Below are 20,916 nucleotides of genomic sequence, written 5' to 3'. Positions count from 1 at the left end.
GACCTGGGTTCGATCTCTAGGTTGGGAAGATCTGGAGAAGGGAATGGCTACCCACTCCAGTATTCTGGCCTGGAGAATTCCATGGACTGTATAGTCCATGGGGTCACAAAGATTCGGACACGACTGAGAGAACTTCACTTTCATCCATGCCAGGGAAATGCTCGAAGATGACCCCTTACCCATGCTCACCTGGAAGGATGCTCCAGGCATCAAGTGCTCTACTGGGAAGGATGGTCCCAGGGACCTCAGTGGGACATGGGACCTTTCGAGTCTCAAGAATGCACTGGTACAGGCCTCCACTCGCCTGTGTGGGATCATGATGTCAGGTCTGATCCCAGGGCTGCAGGGGAATTAGGGGCTTCATGGATGTGTCTAGGCCTGTGGGGCTGAAAAGGCAGGGGCAGGTTTACTGTGATGCAGGGTCTCCTTGACACATCTATTAAGGGAGGCAAGTTTCAGCTTTCCTCTCAGCCTGCCTAGCGGGAGATTCCCACGCTCGTAAATGATGTTAATAACTTTCTCCTGATTTTTATGTTGTCTGGAGGCCTGCTGTCTGCCTGATAAAAGGCAGGAGGGCTAGCGGGTCCTGGCATCCTTGGATTCTCCCCACCTCCCCGTCCTGGCTCTGGCCTGGCGACCAGAGGCATGGCGAGCCATTCCTACCGCAACAGCTCCAGCTGCAGGGTCAGGGACTTCAGCTCCTGCTCAGTCGTTGTGCCCAAGCCCGGGGTGCATGGCTTTGCCAATGGCCTGGCCTTCCGCCGGGGCAGTCCCGGGGGCCCCGGCTACCGGCGTCTTGGGGGCTTCGGCAGCCGGAGCCTGTGTGCAGTGGGGTCCCCGCGGATCGCAGTGAGTTGTGCGTGGCCCCCCCAAGGAGGGGGCAGCTTTGGCTACCGGGCAGGGGGCCTCTGTGGGCCTACCCCACCCTGCATCACCACCGTGTCGGTCAACGAGAGCCTCCTCACACCCCTCAACCTGGAGATCGACCCCAAGGCACAGTGTGTGAAGCACGAGGAGAAGGAGCAGATCAAATGTCTAAACAACAAGTTCGCTGCCTTCATCGACAAGGTGGGTGTCTGGGTTGTCCCCTGGCCTGTGGCTTAGGAAGGGAAAGGTACTTGGAACCTGGTGACAGACTGGGTTCCAATACCTGGAGACTGCCCGGTTCCGAACTAGCACACGGCCCTGAGAACATGACTGGATCAGGGTCTCAGTTTTCAAATGTTGCCATGAGACTCCAAAGTAATCATGGATGTGAAACCAGCAGACAGAAAAGGGAGGTTTATCACTGCTGCTCACCTTGCCCAGCAGGAGCTGACTGTGTATCTGGGGCCCCATCTTCTGGATCTCAGCCATCAAGGGGTTGGGCGAGCTGAGCCTCTCTACCGAGGCTGGTGCCTCACCCTTTCCTAGAGGAGATGCTGCCAGCTCCCTTGTGGACAGGGGAGCTGCGACAGAGAGGGAGGCCAGAAGCTCCTGTCCTGCTGCTGTCTGGCGGGCACCTTGTGGGAAGGCTGGGAATGTCTAGGGCTTCTGACCCTGATGCACTCCCCTATCCTCACATTACAGACAGGTGAGAGACAGGAGACCCCCAGGGGCCAGGTTGGGGGATGCAGCGTGGTGCTATTCTGGCGTTTCCGTCTCCAAGCCGGCCTTCTGGTTGGATACACAGCTCTGGTTCCCCTTGTCCCAGTGAAGCTCCCTCTGCAAGTCTGATAGCTCTGGGAAAGACAGCCACCCATGTCCACTGGAGGAAAGCCTCCCTTTCCAGGGTGATTCCTGGGCACATCTGCACCTTGGACTTTGTAGTAAGGTGCATTCCAAGGGGATGGGGGCGGGAGGGGTGGAAACTTTGTTCTTAGACAAATGCCTTCATCAGGAATAGGCATGCCTGCAAGCTAAAGTGCTGGACACCCATTCTTAACATGCTCTTGGCTGTCCAAACCATTCTTCCCTCACATCGGCAAAATGAAGGTGACCTTTTATCATGCAGGTCACTCCTTGCCCAAGGCCACCCACCAGGGGTTGGGCGAGGTTGAAATCCAGTTCATACCCAGCATCATCCAAGTTTCAGGCTTGTTAAGGTGAGGGAAAGCCAGATTCTTGTACCAAATCACTCGCTTGTTAGATGCTGGCGATGAATCGGATTTTTATAAAACAGTGTGAAGGTCAAATAAAACATGCTTTTGGGCCAGATAGCACCTAGGGGCTGCCAGTGTGCCCTTGCTGATGTGTTCTCACTGCCTCAGTTTAAAATGAGGCTCAGAGGACTTCCCTGGGGATCCAGTGGTTAAGAACCCACCTTCCAATCTTGGGGACACAGGTTTGATCCCTGGTCCAGGAGGATTTCACATGCCTTGGGACAACTAGGCCCGTGAGCCACAACTACTGAGCTCAGACTGTGGAGCCCATGCTTTGCAACAAGAGCAGCCACCACAAGGAGAAACCCACACACCACAACTAGAGAGTAGCCTCTGCTCATCGCAACTAGGATAGTCCTTGAGCGGCAGCGAAGACTGAAGGCAGCCATAAATAAATTAAAAAAAATTAAAAAATAAATTGAGGCTCAGAAAAAATCAGGCTCAAAGCCATGGTGAGTGGCAGAGTTAGGCAATGAGAAATCTTCAGATTCCTGGTCTAGTCCCTCTGGACCCCTTGCCTTGCGGTCAGAGTGAAGGAGAGTCATGGTGGGTGCATTTTTGAATCACTGCCATAAAAATACCCACAAACTTTAGCTTAAAAGAACACAAACCTATTACCTAATGAAGCCAAAATTAAGGGGTCAGCAGGGTTGTACTTCCTCTGGAGGTCCTGGGAAAACTTACATTCAGGGCCATGCAGACGTTGTACAGAATTGAGGTCTGTGACTGGAGGACTGGAGTCCCTGTTCCTTGCTGGCTTACTGCCAGAGGTTGGTCTCGGTGTCCAGGGGCCGCTATATTCCTTGACTCAAGGCCTGATCTCTATCTTCAAAGATGATAGTGGTCCAGAGCTTCTCATGGTTCAAATCTCTCCTCTGCTTCCTTCTTTTGAGGATATCTTTTACTCTTCTGCCTTCCCTTCCACTTTAAAAGGCCCATGTGACTATCTTGGGGCCACTTGGATAATTCAGGCTAATCTCTTGATCTTCAGTTTCATAACCCTAATTCCACCCGCAAGGCCCTCTTGCATGTAATGTGACCTATTTACAGGTTCTGAGGATTGGGACATAAACATCTTAGAGGGGCCATTTTTGGCTTACCACATGAGGTCTGGGATATTTTTGCAGGATGAGAAGTTATTTCATTCTGTGCTGAATAAATAAGTCACAAATAAATTGTGTATTCTTTCTGGAAGGAGGGATGGAGTGACGGGAAGTTTTTTGGGGGAACAGTTATGTCTTGCATTTTCTGACTTGGCCAGATCATTTGGCCACTGGGGGAAGGTCACGGGCTGGTGTGGGTCAGGGATCATCCCCAAGGGCAGAGGGAGCTCTAGGGGACCAGTCACCTCCTGGGGCTCCTCCTGAGTCTCTTTCTCCCATTCTGGATGGCAGGTGCGCTTCCTGGAGCAGCAGAACAAGCTGCTGGAGACCAAGCTGCAGTTCTACCAGAATCGCCAGTGCTGCGAGAGTAACCTGGAGCCCCTGTTCAATGGCTACATTGAGACCTTGAGGCGGGAGGCCGAGCGCGTGGAGGCCGACAGTGGGAGGCTGGCCTCAGAGCTCAACTACGTGGAGGAAGTTCTGGAGGGCTTCAAGAAGAAGTGAGTGTGGCCAGGCTGGGAGTGGTTACAGGTTTGCAGTGGGTCTTGACTGAGTTCATACAACCTTCCTGGAGATGGAGGTGGCTGAAGATTAGGGTCACCCCAGCCTACTTACCAAGATGGTTCTGCTTTATTAGCCTGCTCTGTCTTGTCTCAGCTCTCAACACTTGCAGCCCCACTCTGGGAACTGGGGAAAGCTTTGCAGGGAAGAAGAGCTCCCAGCCTGGGAGAGGTGGGCACACATCCAGAGCACAGACTGACCCAGAGGTGGAGAAAGTGACAGTGGAAGTGTTAGGCACTCAGTCGTGTCCAACTCTGTGTGACCCCTGGGCTGTAGCCCACCAGGATTCTCTGTCCCTGGAGTTCTTCAAGCAAGAATCCTGGACTGGGTAGCCATTCCTTTCTCCAGGGGATCTTCCTGACCCAGGGATTGAACCCTGGCCTTCTGTGCTGCAGACAGATTCCTTACCATCTGAGCCACCAGGGAAGCCCAAGAGAGATGGAGAGTGAGGAACGAAGGGAGCAGGAGGATGGGGAACAGACACTTGGGAGCTGTCAGCGCTAGGATGGGAGGAAAGGAGAGCTCTCTGGGGAGTTACCTTGAGGGTGATTTGGCAGATACCATTCAAGTGTCTGATGAACTTGGGTCATTCTTCTGTTTACTCAGCAGACAAGTTATCAGGCTCTTGTTCTGCCAGGCTCCACAATTCAAAGGTCCATGTAAATCTTTTGTTTTAATTCGATTTATTTAGTCTGGCCATTACCTTATTTAAATTTACTGGGTCACTGTTAACTTGCTCTTCTTTACTTGGTAGATATGGACAGAGTGACGGGTGATTTTGACATAATCAGTGCTGGTAATTTCACTGGGAAGTAATTGAAATTCTGGTCTTGGAAGATCAGGCTCTACCATCCAGAAGGATCCAGCAATGGGTTTTTAAACTTTGCCTGGGGGGATGCAAATGCAGACACAATTGTGTTTGCAGATGTCAGGGTCTGTCTCCCACTCTGGGGGTGTGAGGGCTGGTAATTATAGAGCTCAGAGTTTATAGCAGTCCCAATTACCCTGTCATTAAAAAGTTGTGAAAACCATGTTCTGGGAACTCTGGTGCTCCTTGTCAGGTTGGGGCAGGACTGCTCCAGGGATAAAACCTCACAGGCAAGAGAGAGAGACTAGACCAGGCTGGCAGAGGAGGGCTGTGGAAACGCTCCCAGCAATCTGGGCACCATAGGTGGCTTCTCTGATTTCAAGGTCTTGGATGTTGAAGGAGCGGGGAGAGAATGGCCTCCTGGGTCGCTACATTTTTTACAGTTTTAGGGTTGAAAGGCCCCCTGGAGCATCTTTCATTCATTTGAAATGAACAAATAATTACTGAGTACCATATCACACACCGGGCAATTTAACCCAAGACGCAGAGAGATTCAGTGACTTGCCTGAGGTTTTGCAGGGACTTCAGCCCAAACTTGGACCAGAAATCAGGTATTTGGACTCCATATCCGGTGTCCTTTGGTGGGTTCTTTGTGGCTGAGAAACAGAAGTCTAGAGAGGCCAAGACGCTTCTCTTAAGACACACAGGAAGTCCAGGGCAGGACCAGGGAGTTTTGATAACTTAGGACTCTGCTGGCTAGCCTGAGTCGGCTGGCTAGCCTGGCTAGGCCCCTTGGGTGGGGCCTCTCCAGCTGTGCTGTCTCTCCTCAGATATGAAGAAGAGGTGGCTCTCAAGACTACGGCTGAGAATGAGTTTGTGGTGCTGAAGAAGGTAAATGACTCGTTGCACATGAAGAGGAATTAAATCTTGGATGCTGCACGCTTGGAGACTGGGCATCTTTCTAATTTCTAGTCAGTCCAGTTGTGGTGGTCAGACCAGGTTCCCTGGCAAACAGAGGCTTGTCAGTGGGTCAGTCTGCCAAAGCCATCTTGTTGCTGTGCAGGAACCCAGATTGTGCTGATGGAAGCTTCTTAAAAAGAGACCTTGTCATGCTATTTGGCTTTTTATAAACTTCCCAAAAGCTGAAATGGTCGCTTTCAAATCAGTTTCACTCTCCTATGCCCTTTGCTTCCCAGATGGGGAGGTATTAGTTCTCAGTTTGCTAGTGACTATGGGAGCTGTGGTCCTTATTCAGTGCAAGTGGAGACGGTGGAAAAACCAGGGGAGATAACTATTAACGATTTCTCTTTGATTTTAAATTGGTGAGTTGAAGTGTATGCTAATGCTCTTCATAAATACTGTGCTTACCAGACACACCTCATTTGTTAGTAATGGAATGGAAAGAGGGCTTTTAGAAAATCTGCCAGGACAGGTGTGGCCTTGGTTTCAGATGGGAGAGCCAGCTGCTTGGGTGTTGAGTGGTGCCTGACGTGGGGGCCAAGGACCACCCCTGACTCTGTGCTCACCACATGGCCATGCTCTATGGACCAGTTTGGCTTGGCGGCTGCAGCCTGACATTTTGGGTTGTCATCTTAGGCTCCCTGCTTCTGCGGGATCCCTAGTTCCAGAGGAAGTGGAAAGAAGTCTCTAGGAGTCTGAATCCTCCCCACTTCGATCCCAGGGGGTCCCACTGATGTTTGGGTGATGGGAAAGGGGTGGGCTGGGAGATGGCCTCAGGGCCTCCACAGAGGCTGAAGGCTCCCCTGTCCCACCCTCCTCTGTGTCTCCACCAGGACATTGACTGTGCCTATCTGCGCAAGGCTGACCTGGAGGCCAACGTGGAGGCCCTGAAGGAGGAGATGAGCTTCCTGCAGTCCCTGTACGATGAGGTGAGCCTCTTCCCATCTCCAGAAGGGCAAGTGGAGAGGGTGGAGGAGGGTTTTCTAGGTTTTCTGTCGCGGTTCCTTGATTCTAGGAAAAGTTATTCATTCCTTATTCTTCTAGGGCCTCAGCATACTTTCCTTGTATGACAAGAGATTTTTCTCTTGCTCAAATCTTTCAAAATAGAAACGAGTAATGCCCTTCCTTTTCGGAGTGAACGGATATACACTGCTGCTGCTGCTGCTGCTAAGTCGCTTCAGTCGTATCTGACTCTGTGCGACCTCATAGATGGCAGCCCACCAGGCTCCTCTGTCCCTGGGATTCTCCAGGCAAGAACACTGGAGTGGGTTGTCATTTCCTTTTCCAATGCATGTATGCATGCTAAGTCGCTTCAGTTATGTCTGACTCTGTGCGACCCTAAGGACAGCAGTCCACCAGGCTCCTCTGTCCATGGGATTCTCTAGGCAAGAATCTTGGAGTGGGTTGCCATTTCTTTCTCCACAGATATACACTGCTGCTGCTGCTAAGTCACTTCAGTCGTGTCCGACTCTGTGTGACCCCATAGACGGCAGCCCACCAGGCTCCCCCATCCCTGGGATTCTCTAGCCAAGAGTACTAGAGTGGGTTGCCATTGCCTTCTCCGTAGATATACACTATATCTAAAATAGATAACCAACAAGGACCTACCATAGAGGGCAGGTACTCAACATTTTGTAATAACCTATAAGAAAAAAATCTGAAAAGAAATATATATGTATGTATAACTGAATCAGTTTGCTATACATATGAAGTGATCATAACATTGCAGATGAACTATACTGCAATTAAAGAAGACAAGAAACAAAAATAATTTGACAGACTATGATTCTTTTCCTATCTACACAGCATAACATGGAGATTTGACACTGTAAGTTTAGGCATATGAATATAATAATCACATCTTATTAATTCAAATAGTGTGAAAGCCCAATTAGAAAATTCAGGACTCTGAACCGATCTGTTGTCTGGTGGATTAGGTTTATACAGACAGTCAAAGCTGATTTGGGTAGTTGTGGCCCCAAGTGAGGTGACCCAATTTGACTTTATCCATAGAAATCTACCTCGATGATCCAGGCATTAATGAAATTCCACCTTACTCACTGCCTTGATATTATGATCCAAATTCTAGCCTTTTATTCTTAAAGCAGCACTTAAAAAAAATTTCCTGACTTGTCAGAAGTTTACTAATTAATTTTCTAAAATTTCAGAGTTGGGGTTTATGTTTTGAGTTACCTGCAGAGAGGATAATCGGAGAGGGCTTTGGAGATGAGGGCACTGGTTGTTGTCTCCTACAGGAAATCTACCTCCTTCAGTCGCAAATCTCTGACACCTCGGTGGTGGTCAAGATGGACAACAGCCGGGACCTCAACATGGACTCGGTTGTGGCTGAGATCAAGGCTCAGTATGATGGCATCGCCAGCCGCAGCCGGGCTGAGGTTGAGTCCTGGTACCAAACCAAGGTGAGCTGGAGGGCAGACTGCCCCACTGGGCAGACAGGACCACTGGAGCTGGAACTTCCCTGGAAAATGCACCCATGCACTCAGAGGGGCTACAGTGGAGGTCCATGCAGAGCAGGGCAGGAGGTGGGACAATCCCAGAAGAAATGTGGGTTGACTCTGCATGACAACATCTCAGTACCTGCACTCACCTTGCAGTCATTGGTTCTTTCCTCCTGTCTGTCTCCCAACCTGCAGTGCGAGGAGATGAAGGTCACGGTAATACAGCAGGGTGAGAACCTTCGCAGAACCAAGGAGGAGATCAATGAGCTGAACCGTGTGATCCAGAGGCTGACAGCCGAGGTGGAGAATGCCAAGCAGCAGGTCGGTGGGCTGCTGCTGGGGTCTGCTCTCTGCTTTCCTCCCATTGCTGCTAACTTTGGAGGGGCATAAGCATATATATAGGCTTTCCAGGTGGCGCTAGTGGTAAAGAACTCACCTGCCAAAGCAGGAGACATAAGAGATATGGGCTCGATCCCTGGGTTGGTAAGATGCCCTGGAGGAGGGCATGGAAACCCACTCCAGTATCCTTGTCTGGAGAACCCCATGGACAGAGGAGCCTGCAGGCTATAGTCCATAGGGTCGCAAAAGAGTTGAACACAACTGAGGCAATTTAACTCACATGCACAAGCACATATATTTAATTTTCATTGTGGTTTATTAAAGGATATTGAGTATAATTCCCTGCACTATACAGTGGGACCTTGGTGTTTATCCATTTTATATGTAGTTGTTTATATCTGCTAATCCCAAATTCCTAATTTATCCCCTTCCCCATCCTCTTCCCTTTTTGGTAACCATGGTTTGTTCTCTGTGTCTGCGACTCTTTTGCAGATAAGTTCACTTGTGTCCTATCTTTGATTCCACGTGTAAGAGACATCATATGGTATCTTTCTTTGTCTGACTGACTTCAATACATAGCCTCTAAGTCCACTCACGTTGCTACAGGTATTATGTTACTCTTTTCTATGGCCAAGTAATATTCCTCTCTCTTTCTCTCTCTCTGTATGCCATATCTTAATCCACTCATCTGTCGATGGACATTGAGGTTGCTTCCATGTCTTGGCAATTGTAAATAGTGCTGCAGTGAACATTGGGGTGCATGTACCTTTTCTAATTAGGGTTTTCTCCAGATGCAAACTCAGGATTGGGATTGCTGGATCATATGGTAACTCTATGTTTAGTTTTTTTAAAGGTATCTGCATACTATTTTGGGCTTCCCTGATGGCTCAGCTGGTAAAGAATCTGCCTGCAATGCAGGAGACCTGGGTTTGATCTCTGGGTTGGGAAGATCCCCTGGAGAAGGGAATGGCTACCCACTCCAGTATTCTGGCCAGGAGAATTCCATGGACTGTTTAGTCCATGGGTTGCAAAGAGTTGGACACAACTGAGCAACTTTCTCTTTCCATACTGTTTTCCATAATGGCTGCTCCAACTTATATTCCCACCAACACTGTAGGAGTGTTCCCTTTTGAAGAGGCTTGTGTTTTAACAACCTGCATCTGAATGGCCAAGAGTGCACAAGACATTCAGAGAGAGGCTGCTTGGTGAACCTTCTCTGAATTCTGTTCTCCTTGCCCTCTGTATTCCTTCACCGTTTCTCTCCTCTAAACACACCTTCGACAACATAGCCTCGTGCTGGGCTCGTCTCCTGCTCTCTCTCTCTCTCCCCGCTTCTCTTGCTGGACTTGGGGTGCACAGGCCTGAACTAGTGACACACCACTCTGTCAAGCAGAGCACTACCGCCCTCTGTGCATTTCTCTCATTTAAAACTGTCCATCCTTCATCTTCAGTTCCATCCTAACTTCATCCCAGCACTCACTCTCGTGCATTTAATATAGTTCTTTATAGTCTCTCCTTCATCTATATATTTCATATGTATATTAGATTCATTTAAACCTCTTAGTGTTTTAAGTTTACAAAATGTTATTATACAATAAATTTCATTCAAATTCTGCCCCTTGCCAGTTGGAAGTCTTTGAAATCCATGCACATCACTATAAATTGTCTGTTTCATTATTTCTGTCCTGTTTATAAACCATGGTTTCCTATCCATTCCCTTATTGATAGATGCTTGCTTAGTTTGCCTCCAAGACTTTGATGTTACAATTAGTTGTATTATGAACATTTAATACATATGTCTACAGGTTTCCATGTGTAACCACATGAGGGATGTTTTGAAGGTATAAAGCAAGAAATGAAATTGTTGAGTTGTAAGATATTCACTAATTTACTTTCCATAAGTGCCCTCGGAATTCTGGACCAGAGTGTGCTCCCAGTATGGGCAAGCGAGGACTTCTATTTCAGCATTTGCTATTATCAGACTTTGGAACTCTTTTGGATCTAATAACGTGTAAATGGCATCTGTTACTATAATTTTCATTTCTGTCATTAACTAGAATGACTGTCTCTTCATTTACTTACTACTCATTTGCATTTTCCTTTCTAAGGGCTTCCCTGGTGGCTCAGAGGTTAAAGCGTCTGCCTGCAATGCGGGAGACCTGGGTTTGATCCCTGGGTCGGGAAGATCCCCTGGAGAAGGAAATGGCAACCCACTCCAGTATTCTTGCCTGGAGAATCCTATGGACAGAGGAGCCTGGTTGGCTACAGTCCACGGGGTCGTAAAGAGTCGGACACGACTGAGCGACTTCACTTTCACTTTCTAAGAGCTGCCTGTTCAGATCATCTGCCCATTTTTTCTACTGTGATTGTCTTTTTTTTCCTTAGTGATTTCCAATATTTCCTGTCCATTCTATGTAGACGTTAACCCTTTATATTTATACATTTTGCAGTTAATCTTCTCTCACTCTGTCACTTGTCTGCTTTGCTATGATTTCCTTTACTGAATAGAAATCTTCAAACTGGATGTAGCCAAATCCATCACTTCTTGCTTTAACGGTTTATACTTACAAGTTTGAGATCATAGAGATCTCCTGTTACAATTTTGTCTTCTACTGATTTTATACTTTTACCTCTCAGATTTAGGTCTTTAATCCATTTGACCTTTATTTTTGTTATATGCAAGGAGTAGGTTTTTAATTAAATTTCTCTACATATAGTAAGAAAATGTGTTATGTAATCCATTTGTTTACTCACTGGTTTGTGATACCACCTGTATCATAATACTGAGTTTCCACATATACCTGGTTTAAATTCTGTCCTCCCACCTCGGTTTAGCTGTTCTCAGCCACTATGTAAGACGTATTGGAAGTAATTTGTTACTATCAGTAGCCAAATAATGGAATATGAGAATGATTTACTTTCCAGAAGTGAAGTTAGAGAAAGTTAGAAGTTTTCCTCAATTGCATTCTGATATGCTTTTAAAAAATATTTATTTTAATGTGGTTAGAACAGGTATAGGTTTCCTGCAGGCTCAGACACCCAGAGTCCCCACAGCCTGCACTCTTCTTGAGCTCCTTTTCTCCTTTCCTCCCCACAGCGCTGCAAGCTGGAGGCTGCCCTGGCCGAGGCGGAGCAGCAGGGTGAGGCGGCCCTTAATGATGCCAAGTGCAAGCTGGCTGGGCTGGAGGAAGCCTTGCAGAAGGCCAAGCAGGACATGGCCTGCCTGCTCAAGGAGTACCAGGAGGTGATGAACTCCAAGCTGGGCCTGGACGTGGAGATCGCCACTTATCGCAAACTGCTGGAGGGCGAGGAGAGCCGGTGAGGATGGGTCCAGGGCCACTTCATATCCCCATGTGGGGCTAGAAGAGTGTCTCACTGACTCACCTCCAGGCAGAGAGCGTTCAAACTGGCCAAGTCTCTAGAGACCTAGAGAGGCCAGCCATTGCTCTATTCCCAGATAGGGAACCTGAAGCTCAGAGAGGAGAAAGGCTGGTCCAAGACCACAGCTTGTTGTTGAGTCGCTCAGTCAGGTCGGACTCTTTGCGACCCCATGGACTGCAGCATGCCAGGCTTCCCTGTCCTTTACCATCTCCTGGAGTTTGCTCAAACTCATGTCCATTGAGTCGGTGATGTCATCCAACCATCTCATCCTCTGTCATCCCCTTCTCCTCCTGCCTTCAATCTTTCCCAGCATCAGGGTTTTCTCTAATGACTTGGTTCTTTGCATCAAGTGGCCAAACTCTTGGAGCTTCAGCTTCAGCGTCAGATTGCAGCTAGTTCGTGGCTGAGCTAGAACTACACCAGCCTGCTGGCTAGCACTCCAGTGATCTCTCCCCTCCTGTGCTGTCCTTCCAGTGCACCTGCAGCTCATTCCCAGGCAACTACTTTACCCTGTTGGCTGAAAGGGTGTTTTCGCAGTCATAGCTCAGTGGGTTGTGAAAGCTGGAATCATTCATAAGGTTTGTTAAAGACCATTCAATTTGGGATGCACAGAATGCAAGGAATTCTCTCAGCCCAGAGAGTCTGGTGTTCAGAAATGGAGAATAGACAGAAGCAGCACTGCGTCCTTGCCCAGCAGAGAAGACGGGGCAGGCATGGATCTACCCATCCTCTAGGTGACTGGGCTTAGTGTCCCAGGAAGGCTGTCAGAGGCTTCTCGGGGGAGGAGGTAGAGAAGCTGAGGGGGTGGGAAAGGGATAGGTTGCCTCAGGCAGTGCTGACAGTTTGAGCCGAGAATTGGGGCCAGGGGAAGTCAGCATGGGAGGGAGCGATGCAGGCTTACATCTCGGGTGGTCCGAGAGTCTCTAGCCTTGAGATGGCCACGTCACCACTGCCTCTGAGCTGGGGCCCCTCGTGGGAGCAGGCCAGACTGGGGAATAGAGTGTAGGGGTTATGATCACGGGCTGTGAGCCAGATCACCCGGGTTTGGATCCCAGCGCTACACGTACTAGCTTCAAAGTAATGTCCTAACCTGTAACACAGATAATCATAAAACCCACTGCTTCAGGCTATCGCAAAGATTCAACAGGTAATGGAACGTAGTAAGTTTGTGCAGGAAGAAGTTATTATCAGAATTCGAATAACTCTATGCTGGGGGGGCCCGACAGGGCTGCACCGATGGAGAGACTCCACGTTAACACTGTTAGTGTTAGAAATCTGACAAGAGTGGCCCCCGCGGCATCTGGCCATGCCTGGCCAAAGCTGGTAAATTTCCTGTCCATTTCTCAGGCCTTTGGGTGAAGCCAGCTGCTCTGTCACCTCCTTTGCAGTCCCTAACCCACTTGTTAGCACTCAGGGTGCAATGTAAAGCTTCCTTTCATTATGGTAATCATCAGTCATCATTAGTGTGCTGATAACTCAGTCATAACAAATGACGCACTATTCCCCACACATGAGCTTTTAAAGGGTTGTTAGAGTATTTGCATATGGTGGCCACTGCCCTTTTGATAGACCTTCTTCTCTTACATATGGGGCTTCATTGAGAGCTCAGATGGTAAAGAATCCACCTGCAATGTGAGAGACCTGGGTTTGACCCCTGGGTTGGAAAGATCCTCTGGAGAAGGGAGTGGCAACCCATTCCAGTATTCTTGCCTGGAGAATTCCAAGGACAGAGGGGCCTGGCGAGGTACAGTCCATGGGGTTGCAAAGAGTCAGACATGACTGAGCTACTAACACTTTTACTTTCCTCTTACATATAACATATGTAATTAGATTATATGCTCATTCATTGCAGAAAACACAGAAAATAAGAAAATAAAAGCAGGCCTAATCACTCAATTTGGAGATAGCTGCTGATGGGCATTGGCTAGAATCTTCTGGAAGGGCACAATTCTGAGACTGTAGCAAAGCCAGGTTCACGTAGCAGGAAGGTGAGCTGGAAGCATATATCCCCTGAGAAGACGAGGAGTGGAAAAGGGTTCTGAGTCAGGCAGAATGAATCAGAGTAGAGCATTCCTGGAGGAAAAGTTTTGAAGTTGGGAATTTAAAAAAAGTGAGGGAGGAAAAAAAAAGTGAGGGAGACACAGAACAGAAAGTACAGGTGTTCATGAAACATGCAAGGTCCTGGTATAGTGACTCATCATAACGAGTTGTTTATAGTGTTCAACAAAGGGTACCAAAAACCCTCACATCAGGTTTACTGCGTGCTAGGCTCTGTTTGCAGACACTTTACACACAGAACTTATAACAGTCTTGTTAGAGCTGAGGAAACTGAGGCTTGGAAAGGTTAGGTGACTTGCCCAAGGTCATCCAGCTAGTAACTGTTTCAGCTGGCTCTAGGGTCCAGGCTCTTAACTATATACCCTCCAGCCTCTCTGAATTTATCAAGTCTGGTGCGTGTCTGGGGTAGCACTTAAGAATGTGAGATAAAAATGGATCCATCTGGATGCTAGGCAAGCTTTTTCCCACCCAGAGGTGTCCAGTTAGGCAGTAGCTGCTCCCATCACCTATTTTTTGGCTTTGCTGAAATTTTAGCAGAGGGACAAGAAGGGTCACCCCACCCCTACTTTTCAGCATTCCAAGTTTCCAGAGCCTAGAAGCAAATGGAATAAAGTGGCCATTTGGATCCTGCAAAGTAACCTCCCCTGCCCTTTAGGGACCCCAGGGAACAGTGCTGGCACTGAGCCTTCGGGATGGGGAGCAGGCATGCCGCAAGAGCAGAGGAACCAGGTTCTAACTGCCTCCTCTCCTCTCCCCTACAGGTTGTGTGAAGGTGTGGGCTCCATCAACATCTGTAAGTTTGAGGGTGAGGTGGGCATGCTTCGTTGGGTATCTATGGTCTTCATAGATGGCTTCATAGGTTGCTTGTGATGGGGGGCTGGACCTCTGTCCATAGGACACTGAGTGAGGGGGATAGGAACTGAGAGAAATGGATAGCCCCAAATATCTGACCACCATCCAAAATGTGGGCCCACCTGGAGCATCCATGAAGCTTAAGCATACGCCTGTGGCAAATTCGGACCTGCTAACTGGTTCTTTAAAAATCACTCAAGTCTTTCAGCCACACAGAATACTCCTCAGGTGGTACAATGTTTTATGAGAAAACCAACCAACCAACCATGAGCTGTATATTCTGATCAGTTGGGGCTACTGAAAACATCTCTTAAATATGTATCTTTAACAATTTGCTGCTTCTAGCCTAGATGTCATCTGTTCCCCTCACCTTTCGAGCAGCATTATTTCTAGATGATTCTGTTCTCAATCAGTTTTTGCCTAAAGATTTCAACATTGCAATGTAGTCAAGTAGAGATCGGTGTCCAACTGGCTAACCATACTTCTTCAGGAAGATGACAATGGGTTTAGATTTTCCTGTAGTTTAAAAGGATTCGTGTCACTAGTCGCTCAGTGTGTAAAGAGAGCTAATCATCGGTTCTAGAAAAATTCTGGGTCATGCCATGTCTGAAATGGAGAGAATTCTGAGTTGGTATCTCCTTACAGGTGTGAGCCGTTCTCAGGGTGGCGTGATCTGTGGGGACCTTGGTTCCACCGTCCCTCGTGGCCTGGGTGGCATGGCCATCAGCAGCAGTGCTCTTTGCTCCCCTTCTGTTGGGGGAGCCTGTTCCAGTGTGAGATCTGTGAGGTTTGCATAGTGGGGGTTAGGGCTCTGGACAGATGGTGTCTGAGGTGGGCAGGGTGGAGAGTGGGGGACAGGGAAAGCTTTTATGTCTCAGGCCCAAATGTCAGTTTAGTGATTGTCCCTTACTGGGGAGCCAGGACTAACTCTCCAGGTGCCTTCTCACTGGAGTTATGGTTTACTCTTTGAGTGTCAACCCTGGGTTTGGCATTCTTGCCACCTCCATTGATTCTCCCCCCTCACTGTGGTCTAAGAAAAGATGTAAAGGCTTTTTGATATAAACTGCTTAGTCATTTTCTTCCCTAACTTCAGGTTAGTAGACATTTACTAAGAATTGACTATATGCCAGGCCCTCTGGGCAGGGGCCCAGGTAACAGGTGGCAGGACGTGGATGCACCCTTGTGCTTTGCCCTTGGACAACAGACTGTTCATGGCCCATCAGCACTGAAGGGGCAGCAGAGGGAGTGGGGCTGGGGCTCTGGGAGTCCCCTCATTTGATCTGAGAGATTGTATGTTCCCAGAGCATCCCTCAACCAGGTAGCGGTCAGGGTGGAGAGGCTGAGGCTAATCCTCCCAGGTTTTTATTATTGGTGGTTTGTAATTTTATTGTATTGGGGTGATTCCTGTATGGCTTCTTCTCTCTTTTGGTGTGCATGGTTAAATGTCATGGTAAACGTTTTCTCCTATAACCAAGTCAATGCCTGTGCCTATCCTTGTTTTCCTCAATTGATTCAGTGCTTCTTCAAGTGTGGTCCACGGACCACCATCTACATCAGGATCCCCGAGGAGCGGGGGATGAGGGGCTTGTTAAACATGCAGATGTTGGGCTCCATTCAGAACCACTGAATCAAAAGTTCTGGAGATGAGTCCAGGAATCTGAATTTAAGCAAGCTCCCAGGTGACTCCCATAAGAATTAAAGATCAAGAGTCACTGGTTTGTGTGGGTGGCTCAGATCATTCTGGCTGTGGAAGTGACTTTCCCTCTGATTTTCACAGGATCAGATTCAACTCTTTGCCTTTCTCCTCTGACTTTGTCAAAAGATCAGAGCCAGTCTGGGCCACCCCTGGTGGGTGGGGTGGGGGCAAAGGTAGAAAAGAGGAGAGGGGAGCCTGTGCTGATGAGCACTGGTTAGATGTCTGGAACATCATATATGTATTTCATTCATTGCTTGCAGAAATAGTATTATACTGATATGGAAATTAAGGCTGTGAGAAGTTGAGTAATTTCTTATACAGCTAGTCCAGGATCCAAACTGAGGGCTGTGTATGTTAGTCACTCAGTTGTGCCCGACTCTTCATGACCCCATGGTCTGTCCATGGAGTTCTCTAAGCAAGAATACTAGAGTGGGTTGCCATTCCCTTCTACAGGAGATCTTCCAAACCCAGGGATCCAACTGGGGTCTCTGACATCAAAGGCAGATTCTTTACCATCTGAGCCACAAGAGAAGCCCCAATAGGGAATGTTCATACACTTTCTGCTCCCTTGCCTCGGTTTTTCCTGAAGAATAAAATCATGGCCCATGCCGTTCTAACTGATCCTACCTTACTGACACTCCAGAGAAAAGAGAAGGAACGTGACATAAATGAGCCTCCTGGAAGTGTTTGTAGGAACATCTCCTCACAGCTTCTGTTCTCTAAGAATCTTGGACAGACCTTAGAACGGGGCAGTTAACTCGGGCCTCATGTGGGGATCCAGGATGAAAACTCAGACCTCTGGTCAGAGGACATTTGCCCCGATGGACTGTGCAGGGGCAGTGGGCTCTGTGGGGACCGTTGGTGTTGCTGTTGTTTAGTCACCAAGTCATGTCTGACTCTTTGTGACCTCACGGACTGTAGCCTGCCAGGCTCCTCTGTCCATGGGATTCTCCAGGCAAGAACACTGGGGTGAGTTGCCATTTCCTTCTCCAGGGGATCTTCCCAGCTGGGGATTGAACCCACGTCTCCTGCATTGGCAAGGTGATTCTTTACTGCTGAGCCACCTGGGACTCTCTCCCCCTGCTATTCCTGCACTGACAATCCCCAAGAAGTGCCCCCAGGGAATTCGGTTCAGAGTGCCCTCAGATGCGAGGGTGTCCTCGCTGGATGTGATGAGATGGAGAGAGGGGTTTTGGTGGACGACTTTCACTTGTTTTACAGGAAGAGCACTTATTTCTCCCACCTTGCGTTATTTGGGATTTTTTTTTAAAAAAGGATTAAAAAAAAAGACCCGATTGGGTGGAAGATATTTTGCCCCAAGAACACATATTTGATGTCAAGACACAGAGAACCTTTGAGTAGCTCTCCCTGGCAGTGTTCTCCTGATGCCTTTGAGAGTGTGTCCCCATGAGACTCACTGGTCCCGGGGAACCTGGGGGGACTCAGATCTTGTTTAGTGTGGTGGCCCCCTGGTCTCTCCTCCTGGGCTTAAAGGGTCTTTCAGGGGCTTCATCTTGGGCACTTCCTTGGTCTAGATTCCACCAAGTCTGAGCAGGGGAGAAAAGTGGGCTCAGGGAGCCACTAGATCACCTCTGTGAAGGGAAAGGAGTTGTACCAGGTCCCTTCTACCCCAGAATGGAGTAGGGGAGGGGGAGGTGGCAGAAATGGGGGAAGGCCTGCCTTTTTCTGAGGTGCTGGGGGAGGGTGTGTATATGCAGATTTGTGCCTCCAGAGTTTCCTTCATTTTCACTGCAACACCTCTTTCTCTGAGGGCTGCCTTGACCCGCTCCTTTCCCTGGCAACTGACCGCTCACCACTACCGTCCACTGCCCACTAAGGGACCAAGAGCGGGGCATCCAGACAAGGAGTGATGCCCACAAACGGTCACTTCTAATGGCCATGTCCATTCCAAAGAGGCTTAGACTTTGTGATTTCCTTGGTCATGTGGTTAATCTGCTTTTCTCACCATGCTTGGCTCAGATGAGTAACGGCTTCAGTTTCTGCTTCCCAAGATCCCAAGGACTGAGGCAGAGAGTAGTTGGTGACACTGGGGCTGGGAGGAGTGGCTTGGGCGTGGGTGTTGGTGAGGATGGCCCGAAGCATAGAGGATGTGCGACTTGGTGAAGGAGTGTTTGTGGCCTCCAGAAGGAACAGAGAAGACGCCGAAGTCTAAGCATACCTGGTTTTTTTGAAAGCACTATAATCCATACATCCTCATCCTTTGGAGAGCCTGTGTATTTGAGGGAAGGACATTGAATGTTTGAGTAAGAGTAGAAAATGGACAGAAGGTCTGATTTTCTCTTGATGGAGCTCTTAGCTTTTGTGGAGTTTTTTAAAAAAGGAAGGGGTGGAGATCCCAGGAAAGCCCTGGAAGCACCCACATGGGCCTGCTTTATTGTCTGGGCCCCTTGCTCTTCTGGCTTTTTCTTAATCAAGAGATTTAGATCACTTGACTTTTCCTTAAATGTTTTTTTGTAATGAAACTTTAATCCTCAGTTACTCTTGGAGTGTATCCTTGACTTTCTGCAAGCAATAGCTCCTTTCCTTTGAAAAGAGAAGAGATGGCTCTGCATTTTTGTTGTTGAACGCAAGGGCGGGGGAGGGGAAGTTTCAGCTTCATAAACTGATGGCACCTCGGGCTGCTATGCACAGAACATGGAAACTTATTAAATAAATAGCTGCTAACTCCCAGCTTCTGGTTGTTTGACTTTTCAATGCATGATGTTATATTTTCGTTTATCAGATTTAACTTTTTAGTTATACTTGGCCCAGACCCATGGTAACATCAAGGCGTTTTCCCTAAAGCACAGGCTACTGCAGAGACCCAGAACCACAGGAAGTGGCAAGGTTGGAAAATGCTTATCTCACCCACCTCCAAGCTGATGCCCAGATCATGGAGGCCACTTCTTGCACAGCGTCTTACTGAGACATTGCAGAGCTGATGCTCAAATTTTGATCTCCTGACGTTTCCACCCTGGTGACTTAACCTTTCTTGTAGATGAATGATGTGCCCTAAACTGAATGTTGGCCTACTGTGATTATGACCATGCCCTTGAGACCCATAGACGTGGGGGAAAGAACGGGAGGGGGCCAGAAACTTGGAGGCAGCCTGTCTGGTATCAGCCAGCAAACCTTAAACAGCAGCCGCCTCAGCACTCAGGAAGGGCCAGCAGTCTCCCTGGAGTTGCAGCCCTTTGGGCCTGAAGTGAGGATTCATCAGAATGCAGGGGAACTTAACTTTCCTTCCAGGCACAGGCTAGGGGATGGAGCAGCAGAGGAGGCCAGCAGGTGGAATAGTGATGGCTAATCTGTTCTCTAATGGAGAGATGGAGATGAGTCCGAGAGGGCTGATGTCTACACCTCTGCTCGACCAGCCTGAGTTCACCCGACCATCCCAGGCCTGACATGTTCTGGAGTCCCATCTGGAACTTAGTTGGGGGCAAAGCCAGGAAGAGAAATTTCCTGGAACTTCTTCCAGAAATTTCCAGCTTGATCTAGTGTCCAGACACACCCAGTGATATCCGTGGTCTGAGCCACAAAGAAAGAATCAGAAGTCCTCAGGGTTTGAGACACTGTCGGGCAGGAAAGGGAGACGTGTGTGTGTGTGTGTGTGTGTGTGTGTGTGTGTACGAAGCAGGAGGGAAGGCGGGCAGAAGAAGCACTAAGCAAAGGTGAATAGGAGGAAGGGTGTGGAGTAGCCGATGTGTCCAGGTGGGATGGTCCCTGGAGGCCTCAGAGAGCAGACTCTCCACGAAGCAGAGCCTGCATCTGAGAAACTGAGCATCCGGGTGGAGGGGTTGCACAGGACTGAGGAGCAAGTGCGGGAAATGAGCTGGAGGAGACCGTGTCTGGCATAGGAGCACATGCATATGCTGGGAAATTGTTTGAACCAGGTGGTAAGGGTAAGACCATGAGTTTGGGATTCTGGCTGCTTGGGGGAGGTGTGTGTGAGGAATGAGGAGAAAGTGGTCATGTGGGAATCTGGAGCTGTGGTCCAGGACTGAGGGGTCTGAGCTGGAATCAGGCCATGGAAGTGGAGAGGAAGAGGCAGAACCACTGGGGGGCTGGGGCTGGAAAGGACTGGTCAGCTAGAGATGGAGCAAGTGGGAGCTGAGTGTCAGACATGTTGGAGAGTTGGATGTAGTGGGAATTCCTAATAATGTGCTTTCCCAACCTTGAGAAATTTCACAGAAATAGCACTTGGAAAAACAGCATATGTTAAGAAACTGTGCTATGATTATTCTTCACGCTTTTCTCAGAATAATAGCCTTGTTACAAACCCCAAGGCCAGACCCAGAAGGGAGTATGACTGGGATCATGACAGCACAGACTTTGGAACACCAGGTCAGCGTCAGGTATGAGCACTGCCTACGCACTTGCCAACTGTTCCTGAGACTTTCCTAGATGGGAACGGCATGGGGTAAAAACAAGATCTGGACTATGTCAGGGTAGTGTCTTGGGGAAGAAAGATCAAAGAAAGTTTTGTAGTCTGCCATTAGAAATAAAAGCTGGGCTCAGCATGGACTCTGCACCTCAGTCCAATAGAGGCTGCAGGCCC

At 48.6% G+C, this 20,916-nt stretch overlaps 1 protein-coding gene across 1 annotated transcript; it reads left to right on the top strand.

Moving 5' to 3' along the window:
- Nucleotides 1–625: 625 nt before the first annotated feature.
- On the top strand, nucleotides 626–16,063 carry LOC129536573 (keratin, type II cuticular Hb5-like). The gene is made up of 9 exons (XM_055395578.2): nucleotides 626–1,068; nucleotides 3,536–3,744; nucleotides 5,444–5,504; nucleotides 6,407–6,502; nucleotides 7,829–7,993; nucleotides 8,228–8,353; nucleotides 11,469–11,689; nucleotides 14,572–14,603; nucleotides 15,308–16,063. Exons 1-9 carry the CDS (start codon nucleotides 646–648, stop codon nucleotides 15,457–15,459), a joined length of 1,485 nt encoding a protein of 494 aa, XP_055251553.2. The 5' UTR covers nucleotides 626–645; the 3' UTR covers nucleotides 15,460–16,063.
- Nucleotides 16,064–20,916: the final 4,853 nt, after the last annotated feature.

This window comes from Moschus berezovskii, chromosome 6, assembly GCF_049115385.1.
Source record: "Moschus berezovskii isolate FMDL1 chromosome 6, NW_MosBer_1.0, whole genome shotgun sequence".
Taxonomy (NCBI): domain Eukaryota; kingdom Metazoa; phylum Chordata; class Mammalia; order Artiodactyla; family Moschidae; genus Moschus; species Moschus berezovskii.
The sequence above is the reverse complement of the archived record's forward strand: the minus strand, read 5'-3'. Positions and strand labels throughout refer to the sequence as shown.

Coding starts and splice junctions, on each gene's coding strand:
- LOC129536573 (XM_055395578.2), top strand. CDS start 646: ATGGCGAGCCATTCCTACCGCAACAGCTCCAGCTGCAGGGTCAGGGAC. Junction 1,069..3,535: donor TCGCTGCCTTCATCGACAAG/GTGGGTGTCTGG, acceptor TCTGGATGGCAG/GTGCGCTTCCTGGAGCAGCA. Junction 7,994..8,227: donor AGTCCTGGTACCAAACCAAG/GTGAGCTGGAGG, acceptor CCCAACCTGCAG/TGCGAGGAGATGAAGGTCAC.